The sequence below is a fragment of the Grammomys surdaster genome, unplaced genomic scaffold, assembly GCF_004785775.1.
Source record: "Grammomys surdaster isolate TR1022 unplaced genomic scaffold, NIH_TR_1.0 125756, whole genome shotgun sequence".
In the NCBI taxonomy this organism is placed as follows: domain Eukaryota; kingdom Metazoa; phylum Chordata; class Mammalia; order Rodentia; family Muridae; genus Grammomys; species Grammomys surdaster.
The window spans coordinates 1,827,820-1,852,762 of NW_021620588.1; the positions used below are offsets into that span (position 1 = coordinate 1,827,820).

Here is a 24,943-nt window from a genome sequence, read left to right on the forward strand (position 1 = left end):
TGATAGGGTCTCACTTTTTAGCCTTGCATGTCCTGGAACTCACTATACAGATCAGGCTGGCTTCAAACTCAGCAGAGATCTACTTGTTGCTGAACGCAAGTAACTCAAATGGGCCCAGTGGTAGCAGTGCATTCCTCACTATCCGCCCTAGTGTTCTGGGTCTTTGAATGAAAAGTGTATGTGTGTGCACACGCACAACACACACAGGCACACGCAGCTTTATATTTTAATATGCCTTAAACAGCTCAATGGCTGGGCTGCTTCCAAAGTTCCAATTGGCTAACACACTCCTTTCCGATATTCCTGAGTTATTACTTACCATCTTGGCTGCCCCAGACCCAGACCTACAGCCCTGAGTTCCCCAGCATCTACATGATGGCTACGTTCTCTGTCCGGCACACTTCAGGCGTGGCCTCTACTCTTTCCCCGGCATGATGGCTATCTCCTGCTTCTTCCTCAGTCCCTTGCCCGGGAATCCTAAAGTCCCTTCTCTGTCTCCCTGCTCAGCTAGCCGCTGGCAACTTTATTTACCAGTCAAAATCAACTGGGAGCAGGGTCCTTCAGCTTCTTATTTGCAGACGTGCTGATTCTCCTGCAGTTTTGGGGACCAAATTAACATAATATGTACAGCATTAGACCAAATCCACAACATCTTCTACCTCCCAAGTACTGGGATTAAAAGTGTGTACCAATATTCTCAGCTAATGTGATGCTCTTAGTTAGTTTTATTTTTAATATTTCTTTCTATATTTTTTTATATTTTAATCAATTCTTTTTCCTTTCCCAACTCTTTCCTATTTCATAACTTACCCAACTTCATGTTCTTTCTCTTTCTCCAACAATAAAAATCCAAGAAACACAACAAAACTCAGAAAAACTAAAAGAAACAGAATAAGACAAGAAAACAATAAAGCAAAGTACACAAACAACAACAAAAACTCCATGGAGTCTGTTTTGTATTGGCCATCTACTCCTAGGCTTGAGACCTGCCCTGGAGCGTGGGCATAAGTGACACTTCATTGGAGAAAACTGATAATCCCTTTTCGAGCAGGTATCAATTGTAAATAGCTTCTTGGTTAGGGCTGGGGCTTTATGTTCACTTCCTTTCTCAATGCTGAAAGTTTTTCTGATTTGAACTTGTGCAGGTCTCGTGCATGCTCTCACAGTCTCTGAACTCATAGATAGATGAGTCCTGTTATGTCTGGAAGACATTGTTCCTTGGAGTCATCCACTACCTCTGCCTCTTAAAATCTTTCCACTTCCTCTTATACATAGATCTCTGAACTTTGAGGGTAGGGATTTAATAAAGATAGCCCATATGTGGATCTTATCCAGGGCTCTAAATGTTCTAGTCTCTCACTCTCTGACCATTGTCCAGTTGTGACTCTCTTTGTTAATTACCGTCTGCTACAAGAAGAAGCTTTTCTGATGAACGTTGAATGATGCTCTGATGTACATTAGGAATTGCTGCATTGCTGTGTTCCTTTAATAGAATGATCGTAGGTTCTCCCCTAGGCCCATAACCTATGAGTGTGAGCTTCTTGACTGCTTTAGCAGGGTCAGGTATGAGCTCCAACTAATGGAGTGGACCTTAAAAATAATTTTAAAAAGTGGTTGGTTATTCCTGTAACATTTGTGCCACTATTATACCAGTATGTCTTCCAGGCAAGACTCTGTTGTAGGTTGCAGGCTTTGTAATTGGGTGATATTGGTAATTACCTTTCTGGTAATGTTCAAGAATACTTTCAGTACCATGGACACTAGTCAATAGTCAGGATTTATAGCTTTGATCTGGACACTACCTCAGTTTCTATTTGCTTGACATAAGTTGTGTCTTCAATAATAGGGCCTAGCCATCAGGCTATAGAGAATAACCAATAACTTTGACAATAGCTTTTAATGTTTAGAGGTGTCTTTGAGATCCCTTTGGAAAAGTTCAACAAAATGTAATCCATTCTTGTCACTGGAGGTTTTATTTGATAACATAAGATGTTTAATTGAGGCATTGTCTTTTTCATTTTCAGCTGACTCCATTGAAGTTTATTTCATATGTTATAAAATATTTATTATATATATATGTATATTATATATAATGTGCAATTATATATAATATATATGCTATATTTGGAAGCTTCTAGGTTTCCATATGGGCTTATAAAGGCTTTTAGTGTTAGGTGTCCCTCTGTATTCCCTCCTTTATTCTGCATTCCCATTCTCCTTCCCATTTGATCCTCCTACTTTCCTCTTTATCTCTTTATAATACTGTATTCTGTTTCCTCTTCCTTGGAAGACACCTCCCTCCCTGGTCTCTTGCTAGCTATCTAAGCATTATGGTTATTTGGACTGAAATATGTATATCTAAACTTAAAAGCCGACGTTCACATAAAAGAGAAAACATTCAGTATTGGATCTAGGTTTCCTCACTCATGATGCTTGCTTCTAGCTCTATCTATTTACCTGCAGATGTCATTATTTCACTTATCTTAACAGCTGAAAAATGTGTTTATTGGTTGATGGATGTCTAGGCTGTCTGGAACTTATGGCTATTATGACTAGAGCACCAATAAACATGGATGAGCAAGTATCTCTGTATAGCATGTTGAGTCTTTAGGATACATATTCAAGACAGAGAAAGCTGGGTCTTGTGGTAAATTGGTTTTCCTCTTTTTGAGGAGCCTTCACACTGATTTCCACAGTGAGTATGCCTGTTTGTACTCTCACCAGCAATGAGTAAGTGTCCCCTTTCCCTGCATCCTCACCAGCATTTGTTTGATTGATTTTGGCCATTCTGACTAGGGTGAGATAAAATGTCAAAGTTGTTTTAATTTTCTTTTTTTTTATCATTAACAATAACTTTATTCTGTAGCAGGACATTTTTCTACTGCTTCAGCATTTTCCTCTCAGAGAACACAAGTTTTAGAACTGGATCACTTGGCCCTTTCTCTTGTCGCCTCCCAGTTCAAAATGCTTGCATCTCAGCCAGCATCCTCTTGGATCTGCAGTTGGGATCAACACACTCAAGCCTGAGCACAATCTTCTTTGTGGTTTTGGCCTTCTTTCGAAAAATTGGCTTTGTCTGCCCACCGTAGCCACTCTGCTTTCGATCATAATGCTGCTTTCCTTGGGCATACAGGGAATCCTTGCCCTTCTTATACTGAGTCACTTTGTGAGGCTGATGCTTGCCACATTTCTTACAGAAAGTCCTTCGGGTTTTAGGTACGTTGACTGTCTTTGCAGTAGAAGTGTCTGCGATGAAAACGTGAGACCGGCCGCAACAATCCCCACCTCAACCACCTGGTTTTAATTTTCTTGGTTGCTTAGGATGTTGAAGATTTTAAAAATGTTTCTCAGCCATTTGTGTTTCATTTTTGGAAAATGGTTTAATTCTGTATCCCATTTTAGAATTGTGGGTTTTTTTTTGATGTTCAGCTTTGTTTAGTTCTTATATATTTTTAGATACTAATTCTCTATCAGATTTCGTATTCTGTAGGCAGCTACTTTGGTTGAATGATGGTATCTTGTGCAGAAGCTTCATAACAAATGGAGTCCCAGTTGTTAATTGCTGGTCTTAGTGCCTATGTGGTTGATGTCCTGATCAGAAGTTGCTTTCCTGTGCCTATGACTTCAAGCCTATCCCCTGCTCTCTCTTCTGTAAGATCCCTATATCTAGTCTTACATAGAGCTTCTTGATCTATCTGGAGTTGAGTTTTGTGCAGGGTGATTGATGGATATGGATCTATTTTTATTCTACATGCAGGTATCCCGTTTGACCAGCATTTTTTGTTGGAGATGCTCTCTTTTCTCCAGTATGCAGTTTTAGTTTCTTTGTCAAAAATTAGATGTCTGTAGGTATGTGGAATTATTCCTAGGTCTTCAGTTCTGTTGATCAGCATGTCTTTTTATGTCAGTACCATGTGTCTTATATGACTGATGCTCTATAATACAGTTTGAAATCTGGGCTGGGTGATGCCTCTAGCAGTTCTTTTGTTGCTCAGGATTGTTTTGGCTATCCTGGATTTTGTGTTTCTAATGTAATATTCTTAATACAGAAACACACTTTAACTGATAAAATGGACTTCAAGAATTAGAAAAGAGATTTATGTGAGTTTCAAAGCAGAAAGAGGAAATGACATGTACAACTGAAAAATCAGACTGCCTAAGAAATTTGTCTTTTGTTTTCTTAATTGTATTTCTTGTTTTTAGGAACCATATAAACAATGGGTTTCTTTGTGACGTTCTCATACATTCACATCATTGTACTTTGCACATGTTCACTCCATCACCCCATCCTTTGTAGATGGCTGCTTTCCTCTACCAAGTATTTCCCATTAGTATTTTGTTTGAAAAGCCTTGCATGTACAGAAAGGTAGACAAAATGGTACTACCAGTTACTGTCAAAGATTTATTACCTGATGCAATTTTCCACCTTTTTGTGTCTCCTAGATACAGATATTTATATGTGTTTTGATTTTTGGTATTTTCATTTTTATTTTTTCTCAACTATTTGGGGTTAGATACATAGAGATGCTTTACAAATTTTATTGGGATGTTTTTATTTGTGGGAAGAAACAGAACTTTAAATCTCTTCACAAATGAGTCTCACCTTGGGTTAAAGTTCATAACTACTGCCAAGCTACTTATTATAACATGAACATTTGTTAGATTATATAAACAACTAGGGCTGTGTAGATGGGTCAGCAGGTAAGATCACTTGGTGTATAAGCGTGAGAACTTGAGTTTAAATTTTAGCACTCATGTAAAAAATCTCACATGGCAGTATGCCTGTATGTTCCCCAGTGCTGTGGGGAGTAGGGACAGATGGATTCCTGGGACTTTCTGCTTACCTGCTGAGCTCCAGGTTGAGTGAGAGACCATGTCTCAAGAAAATAAGGCAGAGAGTGGAGAGCAGAACACTCAGTGTTCTCTCATCTTCGTATGTGCACAAGCATGCATATCCATACCTATTTGCATATAATACCACATACATACTCAGGCACATATCTTAACTTACGTAAACAACCTCTCAGATTTCACTGTAATATTGTTAAAGTAGAAACAGTATTTAACCATGGTGGGATTTCCTTCATGGATGTCACTGGTTTTGAGGGAAAGGTTGCCCCCTCCCCCTCTTTTTTTTTTATTTTTTATTAAAATTTGTTGATGAGAAAGAAGTGCTGAGTAAGACTGTACTGTTTATGATCATAAAGTCTGAAGCAGGAAAAAAACATGCAGGTTACTCACAAAGAAGATGTCTTCCTCTATTTGAAAAAAACATAGTTGAGAATTTGAAATTTGTGCATTGATTTCCATTTTTGTTATTTTGGATGGATGGAATTCTAAATAATCATTCTTTTTTTTTTTTTTTTTTTTTTTTAGTTAATGTTTTTAAAAAAAAACAAAAAAAAAAAAAAAATAGAGGAAATTCACAGTAAATATCGTAAGTTGTGAAATGTACTTATTGTAAAGGACTTATGTTGCTGTTTTATATCTGTAGTAATTTAAAAAATGGTGGTTATTAATGTTCAAATAATCTGGTTAATGTTGCTTCAGAAACTGGGTTTCATTGGAGTGTCTATGTGGTGCCTGCCTTTTAAGATCTGACTAACATTAAGCTTTGAGATCATTACCACTGAGAACTTGGCAAACCTGAGTTAATTCTCAGAAAACATATGAGAAGATGGTGCAGACATAGAAGCATGTGGGACTGCATAGTTTCCCAGGCCTGCAATGACAGTTCTTCTGTACGGTGGTATAGCACTTCTGTGGCTGGAGATTTGTGTCAAAAATCGGTTTCCTTCTCTTGTTAGCATCCTCTCACACTTTATCATTTCCTTTCCTGCAGTGGTCTCTCCGTGTATATCTTTGCCAGGTGACACCTTACTGTTTTTGTTAACTGGGTAATTGTTATTTCTTTACTTAGTTGATGGTTTCATTTTTTGTTTGTTTGGTTTTTTTCCTGAGACTGAGACAGAATCTTTGTCTGTGCCTGAGTCTCCTGGCTATTCCTGAACTTGCTATGTAGACCTGGCTAGCTTAGAACACACAGAGATCTGCCTGCCTCTTTGTTAATTTTAATTTAATTTAATTTTTGCAGTGCTTAGGATTGAATTTAAGGTTTTGCATGTGGTAGTCTAGCATTCCTGGAAGAGTTACAGCTCTAGTCTCAAATTTAATGAGGGCTGAAATTGCTTATTGCTCTGGGTCCTGGCTGATTCTTCTCGTTCTTCCAACCTTCTTCTCTCTTCCTCCCTCTCCCCATCCCTTTCTTTATCTCTTTTTGTTTATTGAGACTGGGTCAAGTGTTACTTGGCAGGTCAGTAATGTAGCAAAAACAAGACAAAAAAAAAAAAAAAAACAACAACCCAGAAACAAAACAAGCCATAAAATTTTCTCCCTCTCTAAAATGTAAAAATTAATGTGCAAGTCTACTCTTAGGTGAGATAACAAACCCGACTTACTTTCCTCCATTAAAAAAAAATGGATTTGATGAAATAATTAGTCAGCATTTGTTTTAGATGTTGGCAGACAGGTAGCACAGGACCGTGTGAGTGGAAACAAGATGGAAGCCCCATAGTCCGCTAGCAGTTTTCAGGTAATGGGATGGGAGCCGTTATTACCCTGGGCTGAGACAGACATCCAAGTTCTTGGAAGCTAAGGCAGTCAGGGTTTGTGGCTCCCTGAGTACTAGATGATAAGCATGCCTTGACGTGCCCATCTAGGTTTCACTATTTAATTTTGTCATTTCTTGATGCCATAGGATGGGATCGTATGATATACTTGTCTGCATGACTGTATCTTTTATTTATTTTTTGATAAATTAGCTTAATCTTTTGCTGCTTAAAAAAAAAAAAAAAGGTGTTTTCCTGGCAGTGGCGGTGTATGCTTTTAATCCTAGCTCTTCAGAGGCAGAGGCAGGTAAATATTTTACTTTAGTAAAGGATCTATGTGATTTTTAATTGTGAAATTATGACACTATTACTGTATTTTGAACAGTTTGTCAATGTTTATCGACACTGTCATTCAATAGTATAGTGTGTATACTAGCCAGGGCAGTAAGACAAGAGAGAAGTAATACATAGATTTGAAAGGGAAACAATAAAACTTGTAAATTAGAGGTGACAGATTTCCTTTACTGTGGTATGAGCCATAAAAGAGAATATGTAACTTCAGATTACAAGAGTTTAAGACATTTGCTCTTGAAAAGAAATAAAACCAAAACACAACAAAACCAAAAAAACCCAACCATTGATTAAGATAAAGTATCTGTAAATCTTAGTTAGGTCTGACAGAGTATAATGCATTATATAAAAAACTCTATAATGTGGTAAATGCCACGTTAAGAAATGGGTAAGCATGTGAAAAGACTCTAAAGAAGATACTCAAATGCTTCAAGAATTACATGAAAAGATAGTTTCATTAGTCTGAAAAGATGTAGTTTTATCAATCACTAATCTATTGTGAAATACAAATTAAAACTTTAACAATGAAATTGTGTATTCATTGAAGGGATACTGGTCAGGATGAACAAGTATCTAGAAACACCATGTGGTGAGTCCATGTGTGGTAAAACGAACTGGTCATTGAAGAAGAGGCGCTTCTGGCTGGTGAAACCTCATGGATAAGAGTTAGAAGCATTGCTGAGAAAAGCCACTCATATAACATTCTAAAAAGACTAAAGATGTAGTGACAGAAAGCTTGTTGGTGCTACCAGGGACTGGATGTTGGGTAACAGAACTGTGAAGGGTCAAAAAGAACTCTTAGGTGGTTTTAGTCAAGACAGTGTACATAGCTACTAAATTCATGTGTCATACATGAGAAGTCTGTTTTTTTTTAATTAATGAGAAGCATGTTCTAATTTTTACAAATAACTTTAAAATGTTTTTCTTATGTATTTTCTGAGTGTGTGTACATGGAGATGACCATATACCCCAAAACGTATATAGAGGTCAGAGTGGGAGTCTGTTCTCCCCTCCCACTACATCTCCCCCCCCACCCACCCCCAGGGATTAAACTCAGGTGTCAGGCTTGTTGGCAGGTGTCTTTACCTGCTGAGGTATCTTTTCTGTAAACATCTTTAATGTTAAGCTGATTTTCATATTGGTGTCTACATTTGATCTTTTCCATGGGCTGTTTTGGTTGATGGATAGGAGAGATACCTGGCTTCACCAGAAGGGTAACTGGGAAAATGAAGCATTTTATAAATTTTTGGGAAAGGATACATATTATGCTAAAATTTGATCAGCATTATTTCAGAAAAGTTAAGCAAAATTTGAAGTCATATCGATAAGTTTGTTTTTCTACACCACACTATGTTAAAATTCACTGATCTGCCCTGTTCTTTCAACAGATCTTTCCTATGTGTGTGCTTTGAAATATCATTTGTTAGTTATTTGGTATATATTGGCTTATTGAGTTCAAAATATTTGCAAATTGCCTTCTTTAATATCACCACCAGTTTCATCAGAAGAGGTAGTGATTAGGATCATAACATTCAATGTCACATTCTCCTTATTGAGAAGACTTGATTCTCTCTTTGATAGGAAATAGTGACGTTGATTTTCCTTGGCTTTCTTGTCCTGTCATTCACTTCTGAGAATATGTGAGCCAGATAACCAAGTGTGATGACCATGCTTTGTTGTGTTTTCACTTCAAGATGTTATCCTGAGCCAGATATGGTAGCAAGCAGGAAGTTGAGGCGGGGGATTGGATGCTTGATGGTAGCCTGATCTATATTCCAGGACCTGCCTCCAAAAGAGAAAAAGATTGCTGTGCTGGCTAGTTTTATGTCTACTTGACACAAGCTAAAGTCATCTGAGAGAAGGGAACCTCATTTAAGAAAGTGCCTTCATAAGATCTGGCTGTAGGCAAGCCTGTAGGACATCTTAATTAGTGATTGATTTGGGAGGGTGATGATGCCATCCCTGGGCTGGCTGAGCAAGTCATGAGGGGCAAGTCATTAAGCAGCACCCCTCCATGGCCTCTTCATTAGCTCTTGCCTCCAGATTACTGCCCTCTTGAGTTTCTATCCTGACTTTGTTCAGCGATGACTAGTGATATGGAACTGTAAGCCAAATAAACCCTTTCCTCCCCTAGTTACATTGGCCATGATGTTTTAGTACATCAATGGAATGCTAACTGTACCCCATTAAATTAATGGCTGACTTAGCTCACAGAGTCTCAGTGCTTTGATAGTTTTTATGATGGAGGAGTTTGGAAAGGCATCTTATATACTCAAGAGCCAACATCTAATTAAATTAATTATTTTTCTTACTATTATACCAAAGAGATGTGTGTAGGTCTGTGTGCCATCTATTTATATATGTATGTAGAGAGTTGCTGGGGATCACACATACTAACCAGGTACCCTGCTGAGTAGCTAGTATGCTGCCCACCATCGAGATAGTTTTAGTCAAGTTGAATTTATTTTTTTCTAAGTAGTACTCTATGCATGCTGAGAGAAACAGCATCATTTCCTTGACATATGCTAGGGCACTAGATATTTCCTCCACCGTGGTGTCATACCATTCATATATTATGTCATTGTAATGAGAAAGAACAGATGGGGGCTAAAGTGATGGCCCAGTGGGTAAAAGCATTATTTATGCAGAAAACCCAGGTTTAGTTTCCAGCACCCACATGGAGACTAACAACTGTCTGTAACTCTATTTTCAGAGGATCTAAACCCTTTCCTGGCCTCTTTAGAAACTGCACATATGTAATGCACAGACATAGGTGGAGGCAAAACACCCATACACGTAAAATAATAAATCTTAAGGAAGAGATAACATCTTAGTATGGTTGTGACAATACGTATCACCTCATAGTCCTTGAAGGAAAACTTTCAGGGATCCTTCGCTGTACTGTACTCTGAAATACCCTCTGAATACCAGTTCCCACAACTAGTCAAACCACGGTTAGAATGTAGATGATGGAGAGGTGTCAAAAGTGTCCCGGGATAGATTTGAGGCAGAAGGAGCACTTGGAGATACAGGATAAGCAGTTAGATGAATCATGAGTTGTGCCCACAGTTCATTGCTTCTGTTGCTGGCAAGCTATGTAAAGGCCAATAATTGGGGGATTGGGGATAGCAAACCTTGACAGTGTACTCTGCTCTACAGTGGTGTCATGGAGAGAAGGTGTCAGAAGTGAGACCATTCGTAAAGTAGATAGGATAGCTCTTTGGGGAAGTATTACCATGTCAGGGAGAGTAGAAAAGTGAAGTAGCTGACTTGAGTTTGGGGTCAGGGGAGATTTTTTTTAAGTTAGTTGTATAAGTTGAGTGCTTATCTTAGTGACTTTTAGGCTTTTGGAATGTAACTCATAGCCAGAAATGCTTCGTATAACACTACTAACTAGATGCACTTATTACAGAAACAATTTTCACAAAACTCTATTTCTCTTTACCGTATTTGGTGTACGCTGATGCACTCCATTCTGCCCTCTGTTTCGTTAAGAAATGAAAAGCCAGTCCCTGATCTACTAAGTTTTTTTCCTCCCACAATCTGTGATACTGGTTTAAAAAAAGATTCTGTATATGGTGGGGGCATAAGCTAGGGGTTGTCCTTTAATTCTAACACAGTTAATTGTTTTGTGATAATGGCTAGGAAGGTAGAGCGTGTGCACACAGAAAGGAGTGCCGGTGCTTAGAAGAAGACAGCGTCTCTTAAGATAAGCCCATATGCTTTTTGGTCCTGCGAGGTCAACTAAGAGGGTCCATAAAGAGGCTGTGCTGGGGTTTAACTGAAGAGCAGAACATGAGCCACAGTCCTTTTGAGTTGGTAGACATGGACTTGTTCATCAGTTCCCACAACTAGTCAAACCACTTAATTTTTTTAAAGGGTTATTTATTTTATGTGTATGAATGTTTTGCCTGCATGTCTGTCTGTCTGTGTGCCACGTGCATACCCACATAGGTCAGAAGAAAGGGTTGGATTCCTAGAACTGGAGTAATGAATGGATATGAACCACTAGGTAGGTTCTGGTAACCAAACCTTCCTCTGGAAGAACAGCCAGTTTTGTTAACTACTGAGCCATTGTTACACCCTCAGATCCGCTTAAAAATTTTAAGAGGAAAATTCAAGACACATAACTCAAACGCATATTTTAGATTCAAGAGTGTTCCTTGCCAAATAGCAGATCCCCTAAGATAAGTGGAATGATGAGTGGGAACAATTTTATTAGTCATAATCTGTTGGCATCATTTATTTTCTCTGCAGCAATCTTGAACTTCTTGAACCAGAGCCAGAGTGGTGGCTGTTAGTTTTTGTTTCCAGCCTTGCCGCGGGGTAACCAAATTCAAGCAAGAAAATGACACTTTATAAATCTGAGCTTTTAGTACTCTAGGGGTAAAGTCATTAAGCCCTTCTAAGTGTTAGTTTAATTACTTCAGGGATTTTTTGAACAAACCTTAAGTCACAATCCAAATGATTCCTGGTGGCTTAGAAAAAGAAAAAAAGAAGATGGCTGTGGTGGTTTCTCTTATCAGTGTGATAAAATCTAAAATCACCCCTTAGTTGGGCCTCTGGGAATGACCCTGAGCATATCTTTATTGTGTTGAAGACCTGCCCATGGTGAGTGACACCTGGTTGGAATCCTAGATTTAAATTTTTAATAAAGATGTATTGTTATGTGTAAAGGCCCCCTGAATAGGGGAGACCCCCACTCAAGCCACAGGAGATTACGGCTACCCAATGACTCACGAGACACCAATCTTGATGCAACCAGCATGAGGTTTAATGATTCCAGTGTACTGGGGTTCCCTCACATGCAAGCAAGAAGAGAGAACCCTGAGTTGGAGCTAAGAATAGCTTTTATACGGTCTAGGGGATAGAACAGAGAAACTGTGACTAGGCACAATATGATTGGCAGAACAGTGTGACTTTTAAACTGATTGGTCTTTGGGGAATGAGGTGGTAAGGACCTCCCTTGTCTGTCTACGTGCTCTGGGCCTTCCTCACCCACAGGTGGGGCCCCCCCCCCCCCCCCGTGGTCTGAGGAATGTTAATCAATGTCTCCCTCCTCTGAATGTTAATCCAGCAAGTGTCCTCTGACTAAGGAATGTGCCCCTCTGGGATGTGTCCTGGGACAGTGAGGTTCTTTTAATTTTAAATTCAAACTGAGACCTGAAAGTCTTACTTTGTGTCTGTGCACTGTGTGTGTGTAGTACCTTCAGAGGCCAGATATGGGCATCAGATCCCCTGGAACTGAGTTATTAGCCGTCATGTGAGTGGTAATTGAATCCAGGTCCTTTAGAAGAGCAGCTAGTTCTCTTAACTCTGAACCGTCTCCAGCCCCATGGATCCTAGATTTTATGAGTGCTTCAGAGGGAGCTAAGCAGCAGCACTGTATTCACTGTTCATTTGTTTCCCTGTTGTGAGTGACATGTGGCCAGCTGCTTCAGGCTCCTGTCACCTAGACTGCCCTGAATAAACCTTTCTCCCTAAGTTGCTTTTGTCAGAATTTTATCACAGCAATGGGAAAAGAAACCAAGATAGTAAGCCTATACTTGGCTTAAACTCCCCGTGCCTAACAGCAGCTCCAGAACGATGACGGTAGTGTGTCCATGCGTGATGGGAGCTGGGGAAGTAGATGAGGTGATTTTCTTTACATGCACGGAATCAAAGAGGTCATGACAGAAATTATTGTGTCCTTCTGTGGAGACTCTTACCTGCTTCCAAAGAGTTTAAACTCCCGACGTGGCAGTGCAAACCATTTGTAATTCCAGTTCCAGCAGATCTGACACCCTCTTCTGACCTCTTTGGGTGCACTTGTGAATGTAAAGAATTCCTGACACTTAAATAAGCTTAAAATAAGGATAAATAAATATTTTAAAAATTACAAAAATAAAAATAGAATTTTAAAGTCTGATTGAAGATTGGGAAGATGGTTTTGAGGTATACCAGAGAGAATCAGTGGTACAGTCTAACTTGTGGATACGGAATATAAGAAAGGGTTTTACACGGAGGCAAAATGGCTTCTTCCATAGCGAGGTAGGATGTCAGTTGAGCCGATTCTCTGGTTGAGGGAATTTTACATCCCTATAGAGAATTGTTTTCGATGGCTGTTGGTTACTTGTACTTTGCAGAAGGTATTGAATGGCTAGAATCCTGGAATGGTAGCTCTGGGCGTGCCTGTATAGACCCTCACTCCTGTGCACTCCCTGGTCCTTTGTATTGTGCTAAATGTAGAAGAAACCAGTGTTAAACAGTGTATTGTCAGCTATGTGTGGGAAATTCTTAAAATTTTGTTTGTGCCATTATAGTATTTTTAAAATATGTGGGCATTGCAGACAGTATTATTTTGAATCTTGGTTACTGGTAAGTAAGGTACAATTACAGCTGCTGAAAACATGGTTCAAACTCCTAGCCTTTGTGCTTGAACACCGAGGGTTCTCGGGAGTAGATTGTTAATCTCTGTAATGATGATCTTGTGCAGTCAGGGTTATGAAATTATGTTTTGGTGTTAACATGGTAGTAAGATTGCTGTTATGAATTTTAAAACAGGAGACATTGGTGATCTGTGAGTGTCAAATGTTAAAAGTATTCTGCTAGGGAACAGAAGTGTTAGGAAAACATAAACCTACTTCCTGCAGCCTCGGCTTTTGTGTCAGTTACTGTAATCCACTCAGTCTTAGTGGTCTTGTGGATCTTGAACATTAGAAAACCAGTTTTTGAATGTATTTTGGAAATGTCAGTCACCAGTGTGTGGCACATGCCTGAAAACTCAGTATTTGGAAAGCAGAGACAGGAGGATTATGAGTTTGAGGTCTTTTGTGATTACAAAGTGAGTCCCTGCCTCACTGAAACAAAGCAAGATGGGACCAAGGGAGGAAATGGTTATCAGTCTGTATTTCATGTGCTGTGGAAAGCCCCTCCATAAAAGGGTTTGGGGAGGGAAAACCTGGAGTAGCAAATGATATCATTCATTCATGTTTGCTTTGGGGGAAGAGAAAGATACAGACTTTTCAGCTGCCCCTCAGCACTCTGTGGTCTTGGCAGTGTCTGCATTCAGTACAGGTGATTCTGCGAATGATATTGCTTAGTAGCTTGTGCACCCGATACTCAGTTTGTCATGTACAGATGCTTCACACACTCACAGTTCTTTTGAATTTCAGGTAAAAAACACCAGAATGAATTCCAGCTTCTGGTGGATCAGGCCAAAAAAGGATATAAGAAAACTGGCAGAGTTTCAAAAGCTGCAGTAATAAGAAAGGATGAACCTGCAGAAACACTGCCGTCTGAGTATATGGGTGAGACTGACTTCGAGTGTAGTGAATTTTTTTACTTTCTTTTATATTACTTATCATTTGTGTATGTGTGTGCATGCACTTGTGCACATGTGAGGAAGTTATAGAGTAACTTGTGGGGGTTGGCTCTGTCCTTCCACCATGTGGGTTTCAGTGACCAAACCCAGGTTGTCAGGCTTGGTGTCAAGTGATTCACCACTGAGACATCTGGTTGGTCCTCCTCCTCCTCCTCCTCCTCCTCCTCCTCCTCCTCCTCCTCCTCTTCCTCCTCCTTCTTCTCCTTCTTCTTCTATTATAAAAAACAAAACCAATGTCATTTACTCAAGTTATTCAGTATTTAAGGGAGTATTTTTTTTTTTAGATAAGATTAATGTAGCAGTTACTGACTATAAAGTAGCTTATTGCTTACTTTAGAAACAAGGGAAGAGTGTCCTGAAGAGATGACCCCTGAGGTCTGCTTACCTTGTAGGTATGAAGCACCCCAGTCATAGAGATGCTCTGTGATTGTCTAAGTGTGAGGATATTTTCTAAGTGTAAGATTTATTGCTGAAGATCCTAAGGCAGCCTACCTAGAAAGAGAATTATTTTTGTTGCTGAACTCTGATGCTTACTTTGGATGACGTGTTGTGATGAAGAGTCTAAAGCTTATGTAGTTGGTATGCATCACTTAGTTTTGGTCTAACTTTAAATTTAAGATTAATATTGTATTTCTGTTGCTAATGCTTTGGTCCATGAGCAAAACATAATCACAATGGGGAAATTCCTTACTACGTTTCTTAACTGTGGCAAAATGCACATAACATGTATTTTTACTAATTCATAGGTGCATAATTCATGGCTGTTAAATGCTTTCATAATACTGTTTAGCCCTCTTACTATACCCCAAACCCTTTCAGCATCCCCAGTACACTGTACACAGTGCAGCACGACACTCGCTGCTCTCCCACACATCCCTCATGATCTCTATTGTATCTATTTATATAGGATTTGCTTGCTCGGGTACCTAAGGCAAGTGAAATTATATAGTATCGGTCTGCCTATATTGGCTTATTTCTCTAGGCATAGTGTTTTTATTGTCTTGTGGCAAATATTCAAATTTCTTTCTTTTTATGGCTTTAATAGTATTCCTTAGTATGTATATACAGTGGCACATCTATTTATTGAGTTATTTTGCCTTCTTATGTTGTGAATAATGTTTTTGTATGCATTAGTTCTCAGATATCTGTTCAAGACTCTACTTTCAGTTTTTTTAAATTACATGTCTGTTGTAGTTTCATTTCTGTTGCTGTGATTAAAAGCTCTGACACGCCCCCTGCTTTCCCCCCAAAACAAACAAACAAACCTTTGAGGAGAAATGAGTTTATCTGGCCTACAATCCCAGGTCACAGTCTTTTATTGCGGGATGTCAGGGCCAGGAATTTAAAGGCAGGTCTGCTCACTGTTTCATATGGCATGACTTCTAACCAAGAGATTTATTTCACAGTCAAAGAAGGACAGCAGGAACCATGGAAGGTACTGTTTGCTCCCAGCCTCTCAGGCTAGTTTATACTTAGCTAGCTTTCTTATACAGTGCCGGGCTGCCTACCTAGGGATGCTACTACCCACAATGAGCTAGATCCTCTTACATTAATTAACAATCGAGACAGTCTCCCACAGACATGCTTACAGGCCAACGTAATCTAGGAAATTCCTCAGTTGAGGCTTTTTGTATGGTTCTAGGTTGTGTCAAATTGGTAGTTAAAGCTAACCAGACAAGGCCTCAATGGACTTTCTGGTTCAAATGGTAGTTGCAGGTTTAACCTTTTGAGGAACCAACAAATTGTGCTACACAGTGGATGCATCATTTTGCATTCCGACTGGCAGTGCATGTGTGTCTCATTTCTCTACATCCTGTCAGTACTTGTTAGCATTGTTTGTTGTAGAAACCACTTTCTAGCTATGTGTTTCCTTGTTGTGGAGACCATCTGTGTTATTCAGGGTTCTTTAGAGAAACAGAATGGATAGAACACACACACATACACACACACGAGGGGGTGGAGACCGACTGACTCATGGGGATAGGATATTTAGTGGCTTCAGGCTGTGGTTTAGCCAGTCCAAAATATCTGTCTCCTAATTGAAAGGCCAAGTTATTCAGTCCAACTAGTCTAGCTGGCTCTCAGCCTATGTTGGAAGCCCAAAGTAGTTCCTAATGCCACTTAATACCCTCAGCAACAGGGTAGATGGAGTTGCTAGAGAGCGTGAGGGCAAGCAGGGAAAAAGCAAAAAGTTCCCTTTTCTCTACCTTTTTATAATGTAGCTTATCCTCAAAAAGTGTGTCTATGACTTAGGGTATGTCTTCTTACCTTAAATGATCTGGTCAAGAAAACCCTTCGCAGGTGTGCCCAGCTACTTGAGTTTTAGTTGATTGCAGATGTAGTCAAGTTAACAACCAAGGTAGCCATCATACATTGTACAAGTGGGAAGTTATGTCACTATGATTGGATTTTTATTTTTCTAGGAAGTTCAGCATCTTTTCATGTACCTATTGGCCACCTGTTTTTCTGTTTTGGAATTTATTCAAGTCCTTTACCTACTTATTAATTGGGTGTTTGGGTTTTGATTGAGTTTTAGTTTTTTTTTTTCCTGTAGATATCAATCCTTCCTTATGTATATATGATTTGCAAATATTTGCAGACACTTTTTGTATTGTCTTTTGCCTTCTTGATAGTACCTTTCATGCACAAAACTATTTTAACTTTTTATTATGTCTAGTTTATTTTTTTACTTTTTCATTTGTTGCTTATACTTTTGTTGTTATATACATGAAGTCCTTGCCAAAGGCACTGTTGTACAAATTACCCCATTCTCATGATTTCTTCCTAGTATTTTGTAGTATCACTCTTTAGTTTTCTGGTTTTAGTCAGTCTTTGTTTTTTATCTATGGTTAGAAATAGCAACTGTCTTGATTATTTCATATGCAGATGCCCAGTTCCTATGTCTGATTGGTTTTCCTTAATAGATAGATTTTATTTAAAATTTTTCAAAAAAAGTGTCCATAGTTGGTCAGTATGTCATATGACAAATAGTATGGTTCTGTTGTTAAATCTGTTTTGTTAACTTGTCAATTATTCCTTAGTAAGCTGCTAATAGACACTTCCATTAGAATGACAAGGCATTCCCATCTCTGTTTTAAAGAAAACTTTACTTCTAAATGAATTAATCCTGAAAAATATAAGTAAGATTTCTTGTGTTATTTCTTGTGTGGGGCAGTGGTGGTGCATGCCTAGTACTTGGGAGGTGGAGACAGGTGGATCTCTGAGTTTGAGGCCACCTAATCTACAGAGAAGAGTTCCAGGGCAGCCAGGGCTACATAGAAGAAATCATGTATTGAACCCCCACCCAAAAGTATCATTTCTTATTTTATAGTTTTAGAATCAGTGTTTTTTTTTTTTAAAAACTTCTATTTTTAAAGTAGAAATAGTAACATTAAGTATTAGAAAATATAAAAGTTTATATAAAGTGTACATTAAGGTCCTCTTTAATTTTTAAAAATGTTATTTTTCCTTGTTAGCACAAGAAGATAATGTGAGCTTCCCAGATACTGTCTCAGTAACAAACCACTCTCCTCAGTCCAAGCTGGACTCCCCAGGGTTGTCGGAGCCCGAGAGACCGGATGATTCTTCTAGTTGTACTGACATTCTTCTCTCCTCAGAGTCAGATTCATGCAATAGGTAAGAAATGTGTAAAAATTGGTTCTTTTAAATTTCTGCTTTCTATGTTTCATAGTCACTTTTCTGTTTTTGTGACAAAATAAACTTTAAGGAGAAAGGATTTATTTTGGCTCATAGGTCTGGGGTTCTGGCCGTCATAAGAAAATTAAGGGTTTTTTGTTTGTTTGTTTGTTTGTTTTTTAATTTGATGGAGCTGGTTATATGACTAGTTCGGAGAGGAAGAAGGGTAAATGCTGGTGCTCTGTTCACTTTCTCTGTTTCATGGAGTCTACACCCCAGGTCAAGGGAATGGTCCTACCCACGTTTGTGGTAGGTCTTCCCATCTCAGTGAGCCTAATCAAGATGAACCCTCTTAGGTGTGTGCTGCAGGCTTGTCTCCTAGATATTTCCAGATTCTGTCACGTTGACATTCAGCATTAATCATCTGGGATTAAAGGTGTGCACCACCACCGCCCGGCAATAAAAGAAAAATCTTAAAGAGAAGATGTCTGAGAAAGACTTTAGATGAACTCCCTAAAAACTGTACGGTAAGGGTCTGTTGAGAATGTATACTCTGCTGGTGGTGCCATAGCATGACTCTATGTAGGAAGACACAACCTTAACAGTTGTTTAGCAGACATGAAGAGGCGGGGATGGAAATATTTTAGGGATACTTAAACCATTTTCAGTTATATTGTTATGCATGTACAAAAATGGTATTAAAACTCTATACTGAGGCTCCAGAGATAAGCACTGGCTGGGCAGTCATGGGGATTGGAATTTGCTCTGTAGAACCTGACTGCCAAACTGAAAATTCTATAAACATCTGTAACTCTGGCTCCAAGGATCTGGTATCTCTTTTGAACTCCACAGCAACCAAGGGGTACACATGCAAACAAAAATAAGTAAATAAAACTGATCTTTAAAAAAAATAATCCTTAACTAGGCTATGGTGGCACATGCCTTTAATCCAAGCACTCAGGAGGCAGAGGTAGTAGATCTTTGTGAGTTTGAGGACACCTTGGTCTATAGAGTCAGTTCCAAGACAGCCAGGGTTGCATAGAGAAACCCTGGCTTGAGAAACAACAACAACAACAAAATAATAATAATAATAGCAATAATAATAAAAATAAAGAAAACCCAACCTTTTATTTACTTAAGTTTAAAAAACACTCTCTGGATGTGTATAAATGAAGTTTTCTATGTGGGAGGGAAGTATTGTAGCTAAATTGTCCTCTACTTCACTCCTCCCCCACTTGTCACACAGTATGTTTTGCCTTGCTGTCCGCATTGTGTTGGAAATGCATCCCTTGAATGTGAATAAGGTTCCTAACTCAGTTCAGACATAGTTTTCATCATTTAATTAGAAAACATGAAGCGATTGAAAATGCAGGATAATGGTGGCCTGGCAGAAGGCTGTCACAGAGTTCGTGCCAGTGTCATTTAGTGACTTCAAAACTAACCACAGCAACCAGGGGTATACTTGGAAACAAAAATAAGTAAATAAAACTGATCCTTTGGGCTATGGTGGTACATGTCTTTAATCCTAGCACTCAGGAGGCATCAAAAGATGCCCATTTGGCTAGAGTAATTATCACTGTAGAAGTCAGGAAAATAATTCAGAGTGAGAAAGGCCAGTCAAAACTTAATTTCATAGTAAAATTTTAGCCTATTAAAGGTACGGGATTTTTATTTATTTGTATTTTATATTTTATATTCTGGCAACAGAGGAATGGGAGATGGAACACTGTAATGCCTTTGTTGAGATCTTCTGCAATCTTAAAATTGTGTCAGCCTTTGAGCTTTGTAGGGTTGGCAAGTGAACTGAATGTTCATCTACAATGTAGTGTTGTAGGTCACAAATGTTGAATTTCATTCACTTCTTATATTGAAATATTTCTATCTTTATCTTTTGCATTTCAATCAGAAATTTTACTCTTATGACTCTATTGATATATATATACACACACACACACACACATATATATATATATACACACACACACACATACGTGTGTATGTGTGCGTGTGTGTAAATGAATCTGAATCTTTATGTCATTATTTTCAAAAAGTTTTTTATGTTTGTTGGCTTGGATTGGTCTTTTGAGATAGTGTTTCTCTATGTAACCCTGGCTGTTCTAGAACTTGTTCTGTACACCAGGCTGCCCTTGAACTCAGAGATCCACCTCCCCATGCTTCCTGAATGCAGTGATCAAAGGCATGTGCGACTACCACATGCTGAAAAGTTATTTGTTAACTTAAAGAATATACTATCTTTTGTAGGATTGGGAAAATATGAATAAGGTCTCCAGATTCTGTTACTGTAGCAGTATTCAACTTCTTGATTTTGATAGTTATGTGCTATGGTTATTCTATGGACTGATTTCTTTTTCTTTTCTTTCTTTTTTTTTTTTAAGGATTTGTTTATTATGTATACAGTATTCTACATACATGCTATACCTATATGCCAGAAGAGGGCATCAGATCCTAGTATAGATGGTTATGAGCCACCATGTTGTTGCTGAGAATTGAACTCAGGACCTTTAGAAGAACACTCAATGAATGCCCTTAACCGCTGAGCCAGCCCCTGGACTGAGTGCTAAGAAAGGCACACTGACAGATTACAGAACATTTGCAGCAATGCCCCAAATAAAAAAATAATTGTTGATTATATATCACTTATGTCTATTGTGAAAAATAGAAAAATTGAATAATATTTCATAATTTAATTAGGTTGAAATAACACTAGCACATTCATAAATCTGCGTTCCACAGATAGGCAAATGTGTAGGTAGATGGGTTCTTTATTTTTTATACAGTAGGACCATGGTATTTTAAATATTTTTCTTCTTGTGGGTCCACTGTGAGTGAAAATGTGTGAATTGTCTTTCTTCCTCGCAGCCTTGCTGTCTTACAGAACAGAGCTGACCATGTTGAATGGTGAGGTTGGTTTGGTTGTTTGTTTTGTTTTGTTTTGCACTAGAACAGTATTCAAGCTTATACAACATGGGAGACTGACACCTCAAAGTAATCGTAAGATTCAGTGTGTGTATCCAATCCAAATAGTTGTCGTGAGCAATTGGTCTTACTGCTAGCGTAACTTGTAAGTACAGCTTTTAGAACTTCCTTTGTTAATTCTATATTGATCTTCTTTTGCCAGCTTGAAAACAGAAGATAAACAGATTAATAAGAGTTTCAGATTCTTGTACAGTTCCTTACTAGATGATTTCTGGGAGTTCAAGAGACTTGTCCAAATTTCTTTAAATTAACTTATTGTTCTTATTAATCAAGAAAAGAGTGCTTTTATTCACTGATTCTTGGCAAACTATGGATACTGCATTTTTATTGAAGGCTAAATTAGAAGGAAAGATGCTGTTGATTATGACCCTAGGGAAGAGAGACACTAGCTTCATAAAGGAATGATTTGTGAGTTGTGTCATGCTTTTTCTTGGAAGAATCTTTAGATCATTATTTTGAAATTTTTTTTTTAATTTGAAAGAGATGGTTATCTTTTGGCATAGGTGGAGAAGTACAAATAAGGTTTCTGGATTCTATTACTGTAGCCATATTTAATTTTTTGATTTATTGTATGGATTCATTTAAGAAAATCATATTGAGGAAGTAAATACCACTGGCAGCAATGTGCTTTCTATGGTTAGGTGTTGTGTACATGTATAACTACATAGATAGCTGTCTGTGATAGACTGTTAGCAACTGGAAGGTCTTAGGGCTTGTAGGTTTGAAATCATTAAAAATGTAAAAGACTTTTTAAAAAGTCATCCAAAATGAAAGAATTTTGGTTGTTACACTCTAAGTGAAATGGCTGATTTTTCTATATCTAGGACATGTTTTTAAAAGGAAGATTTATGCTTTAACAATTAACTTTAAAAATAGTAGCCATGAGTTTTCATAGGGTGATGAATTTGGTTTCCATTTAATTTGGTTAACCTATGGTCAGAGCCTGCTGTTGCATGGCTGTCTGAGCCAGTATGTTAAAGAACATGAACAGTTGTGAATTTTTAGCTTATAAAGATTAGCTAATAACATGATTCTGTGGTCAGGTTTGTAGCCTGCCCTAACTCAGGTAGGTGAGTCTTCCCACAGATGCTGAGGGTAAGCCATATAAGGATCTGGGTCAATATGTGAATGAATAACTAACCTTTTCAAACCTGCCTCCCCAATCCCCCCAAAATGGTGATGGCTCTTTTGATGACGGCTCTTTTGGTGACAGGCACAGCAAATGGAGTTCTTTCCCCTCCCATTAATTTATTTATTCACTTGACATCCTGAGTGTAGCCTCCTCTCCACTTCTTACCCTCCCACTCTACCACCTCTTACCTTCATGACCCCCTCTGGGTACCAGCCTGTCCTGGCACATCAAGTCCTATCATAACCAAACTAGTTCTCTTCTACTGAGGCCAGACAAGGCAGCCCAGCTAGGGGAAAGTGATCTAAAGGCAGGTAACAGAGTCCAAGTCAGATAACCCCAGCTCCAATGGTTAGGGGACCACATGAAGACCAAGCTGCACATCTGCTACCTATGTGTAGTGGGCCTAGGTCCAGCCCATGCATGCTCTTTGGTTGGTGGTTCAGTCTCTAGGAGACCTTATAGGCCCAGGTTAGTTGCCTCTGTAGGTCTTCTAGTGGTGTCTTTGACTCCTCTGGTTCTCTCAATCCTTTCCCCTATTCTTTCACAAGACTCCCTAAACTTCCTCTAATGTTTGGCTGTTCTGTTACTCAAGACTACAGAATGGTGAAGCCTTGTTCAGGAGGCAGTGAGCTATCTGTGCTTCAGTAGATGCTACTCTAGTACTGGTAGTGCTGTAAGGTGTATAATCTTAGCCCCTTGGAGATGCAGAAATGAAATGGCCAGGAGTCTTGTTAGTCAGGAAGTGGCAAGGTGAGGTTTAACTCTAGTGTTTGACTGTAGAGTGTGTACTTAGCCATGATGGAGCAGACCCGACAGGAGAATTTGTATGGGAGGAAGCATTTGACTTTCATCTGTATAGGGAATGGGAAGTGAGGCAGGAAAGGGTGACAGTCATCAAACCAGAGCTGGTTCCACCACTTGTCTGCCATATGGTGACATGGGTGTGTGTGTGTGTCCGTGTCCCTCCTCCAATTGCTGCAGTTGGAAGAGCTGGTAAGATGGCCTTGAGGAGGGAATACTTGTAGGTGAGAGCCTTGAGGATGAAAGCAAGGGAGAGCTGGCCCTGCCACTCATCTGCCATTGTCTGACTGAGGCTCCATCCTGGGGAAACAAATGGCTGGTCTAAAATACTTGGCTAAATTCTCATGCAGGGCTAGGGAACTCGTGTTATCTCACTTGGAGCTAGCCTGGCACACTGAAGGGATGGGGACAGGTATGAAGGAGACCTGCCTAGGCTAGGTAGTGATGCTAACTACAGGTAGGAATAGGGTTTGGGCTTTGGTACATTTTATGAGAACAAGTCTGCTGCCCACCTGCTAGGTAAGCCGAATTGTTCAAAGTGCTTTGCTGTTTATCAAATACTTTCCAAACTTGGGAAATTCTTGTCCCAAAGATGTCTGTATATGCTGTTTGATTCATAAAAATTGTATCAGTTTTTAAATGTTGGCAGAATTTAATTATTCATTGAGAAAAATGAAGAACAAAAAGGAGTAACTAAGTGTGCTTTTAAGAACACTGAGAAAAGTTATTGAGGCTGAAGGAACTCGTAGTTCCTTCTGACTGTTAGACAGGCAGTAACTGTTGGAATCAATATAAGCAGGTCTCCAAGGTGGTAGCCAGTTAACAACTGATACTAGTTTACTTATTAAAAAAAATCATAATCCCTCATCCTTGTACTGGTGTAAAAAATTGGATGGGGCAAAAATGATACGTCATTTACCACCTTTTACTGTTGGAATTGTGGTTTTTTTTTTTATTGGAAGTTTTATTTACATTTCATATGTTATCCCCTTACCCCACCCCCCACCCACCAAGGAACCCCCTATCCCCTCACCCCTCCTCCTGCTTCTCTGTGGATGTACTCCTACCTACCCTCCCCCCCTACTCCCACCTCCCTACCCTCAAATTCCCACCCCCTGGGGCGTCCAGCCTTCATGAGACAAAGGATCTCTTCTCCCACCTATGTCCAGTAGGGCCCTCCACCCTTACATATACAGCTGAAGCCATGGATCCCTCCCTAAGTGCTCCCAGGCTGGTGGTTTAGACCATGGGAGCTCTGGTTGGTTGGTATTGTTGCTCTCCTCATGGGGCCGCAAACCCTTTCAGCTCCAACAGTCTTCACTCTAACTCCTCCATTGGGAACCCCATGATCAGTACAATGGCTAGCTGTGAGCATCTGCCTTTGAATATGTCAGACTCTTGAAGACCTCTGAGGAGACATCTATATCAGGCTCTTATCAGCATGAACTTCCTGACTTCCACATCAGCATCTACCTTTGGTGACTGCACATGGGATGGATACTCAGGTGGAATGGTTTCTGTACCTCACTTTGTCTCCATTTTTGCTCCCTTGAGTATTTTGTTGCTCCTTCTAAGAAGGACCAAAGCACCCCGACTTGGTCTTCTTTCTTCATGAGCTTCATGTGGTCTGTGAGTTGAATCTTGGGTATTTCAAGGTTCTGGGCTAATATCCAATAATCAGTGAGTGAATAGCATGTGTGTTCTTTTGTGATTGGCTTACCTCACTCAGGATGATATTTTCTAGTTCCATCCATTTACCTAGGAATTTCTTGAATTCATTGTTTTTAATAGCCGAGTAGTACTCCATTGTGTAAATGTACCACATTTTTTGTATCCATTCCTCAGTTGAAGGACATCTGGGTTCTTTCCAGCTTCTGGCTATTATAAATAAGGCTGCTATGAACATAGTTGAGCATATGTCCTTGTTATATGTTCGAGCATCTTCTGGGTATATGCCTAGGAGTGGTATAGCTGGATCCTCAGGTAATGCTATGTCCAATTTTCTGAGGAACTGCCAGACTGATTTCCAAAGTGGTTGCACCATCTTGCAGTCCC

At 39.2% G+C, this 24,943-nt stretch overlaps 1 protein-coding gene and 1 pseudogene across 1 annotated transcript in view; one reads left to right on the forward strand and one right to left on the reverse strand.

The window, feature by feature from the left end:
• The window catches only part of Rad18 (RAD18 E3 ubiquitin protein ligase), a 79,235-nt gene that overhangs the window by 26,088 nt on the left and 28,204 nt on the right, over positions 1-24,943 (forward strand). The window contains exons 9-11 of the mRNA XM_028788671.1: positions 5,377-5,437; positions 14,114-14,248; positions 17,799-17,958. Of these exons, the coding sequence (XP_028644504.1) occupies positions 5,377-5,437; positions 14,114-14,248; positions 17,799-17,958 (356 nt within the window). The remainder of the gene's footprint in view (positions 1-5,376; positions 5,438-14,113; positions 14,249-17,798; positions 17,959-24,943) is intronic.
• LOC114639852 lies at positions 2,835-4,875 on the reverse strand (annotated as a pseudogene).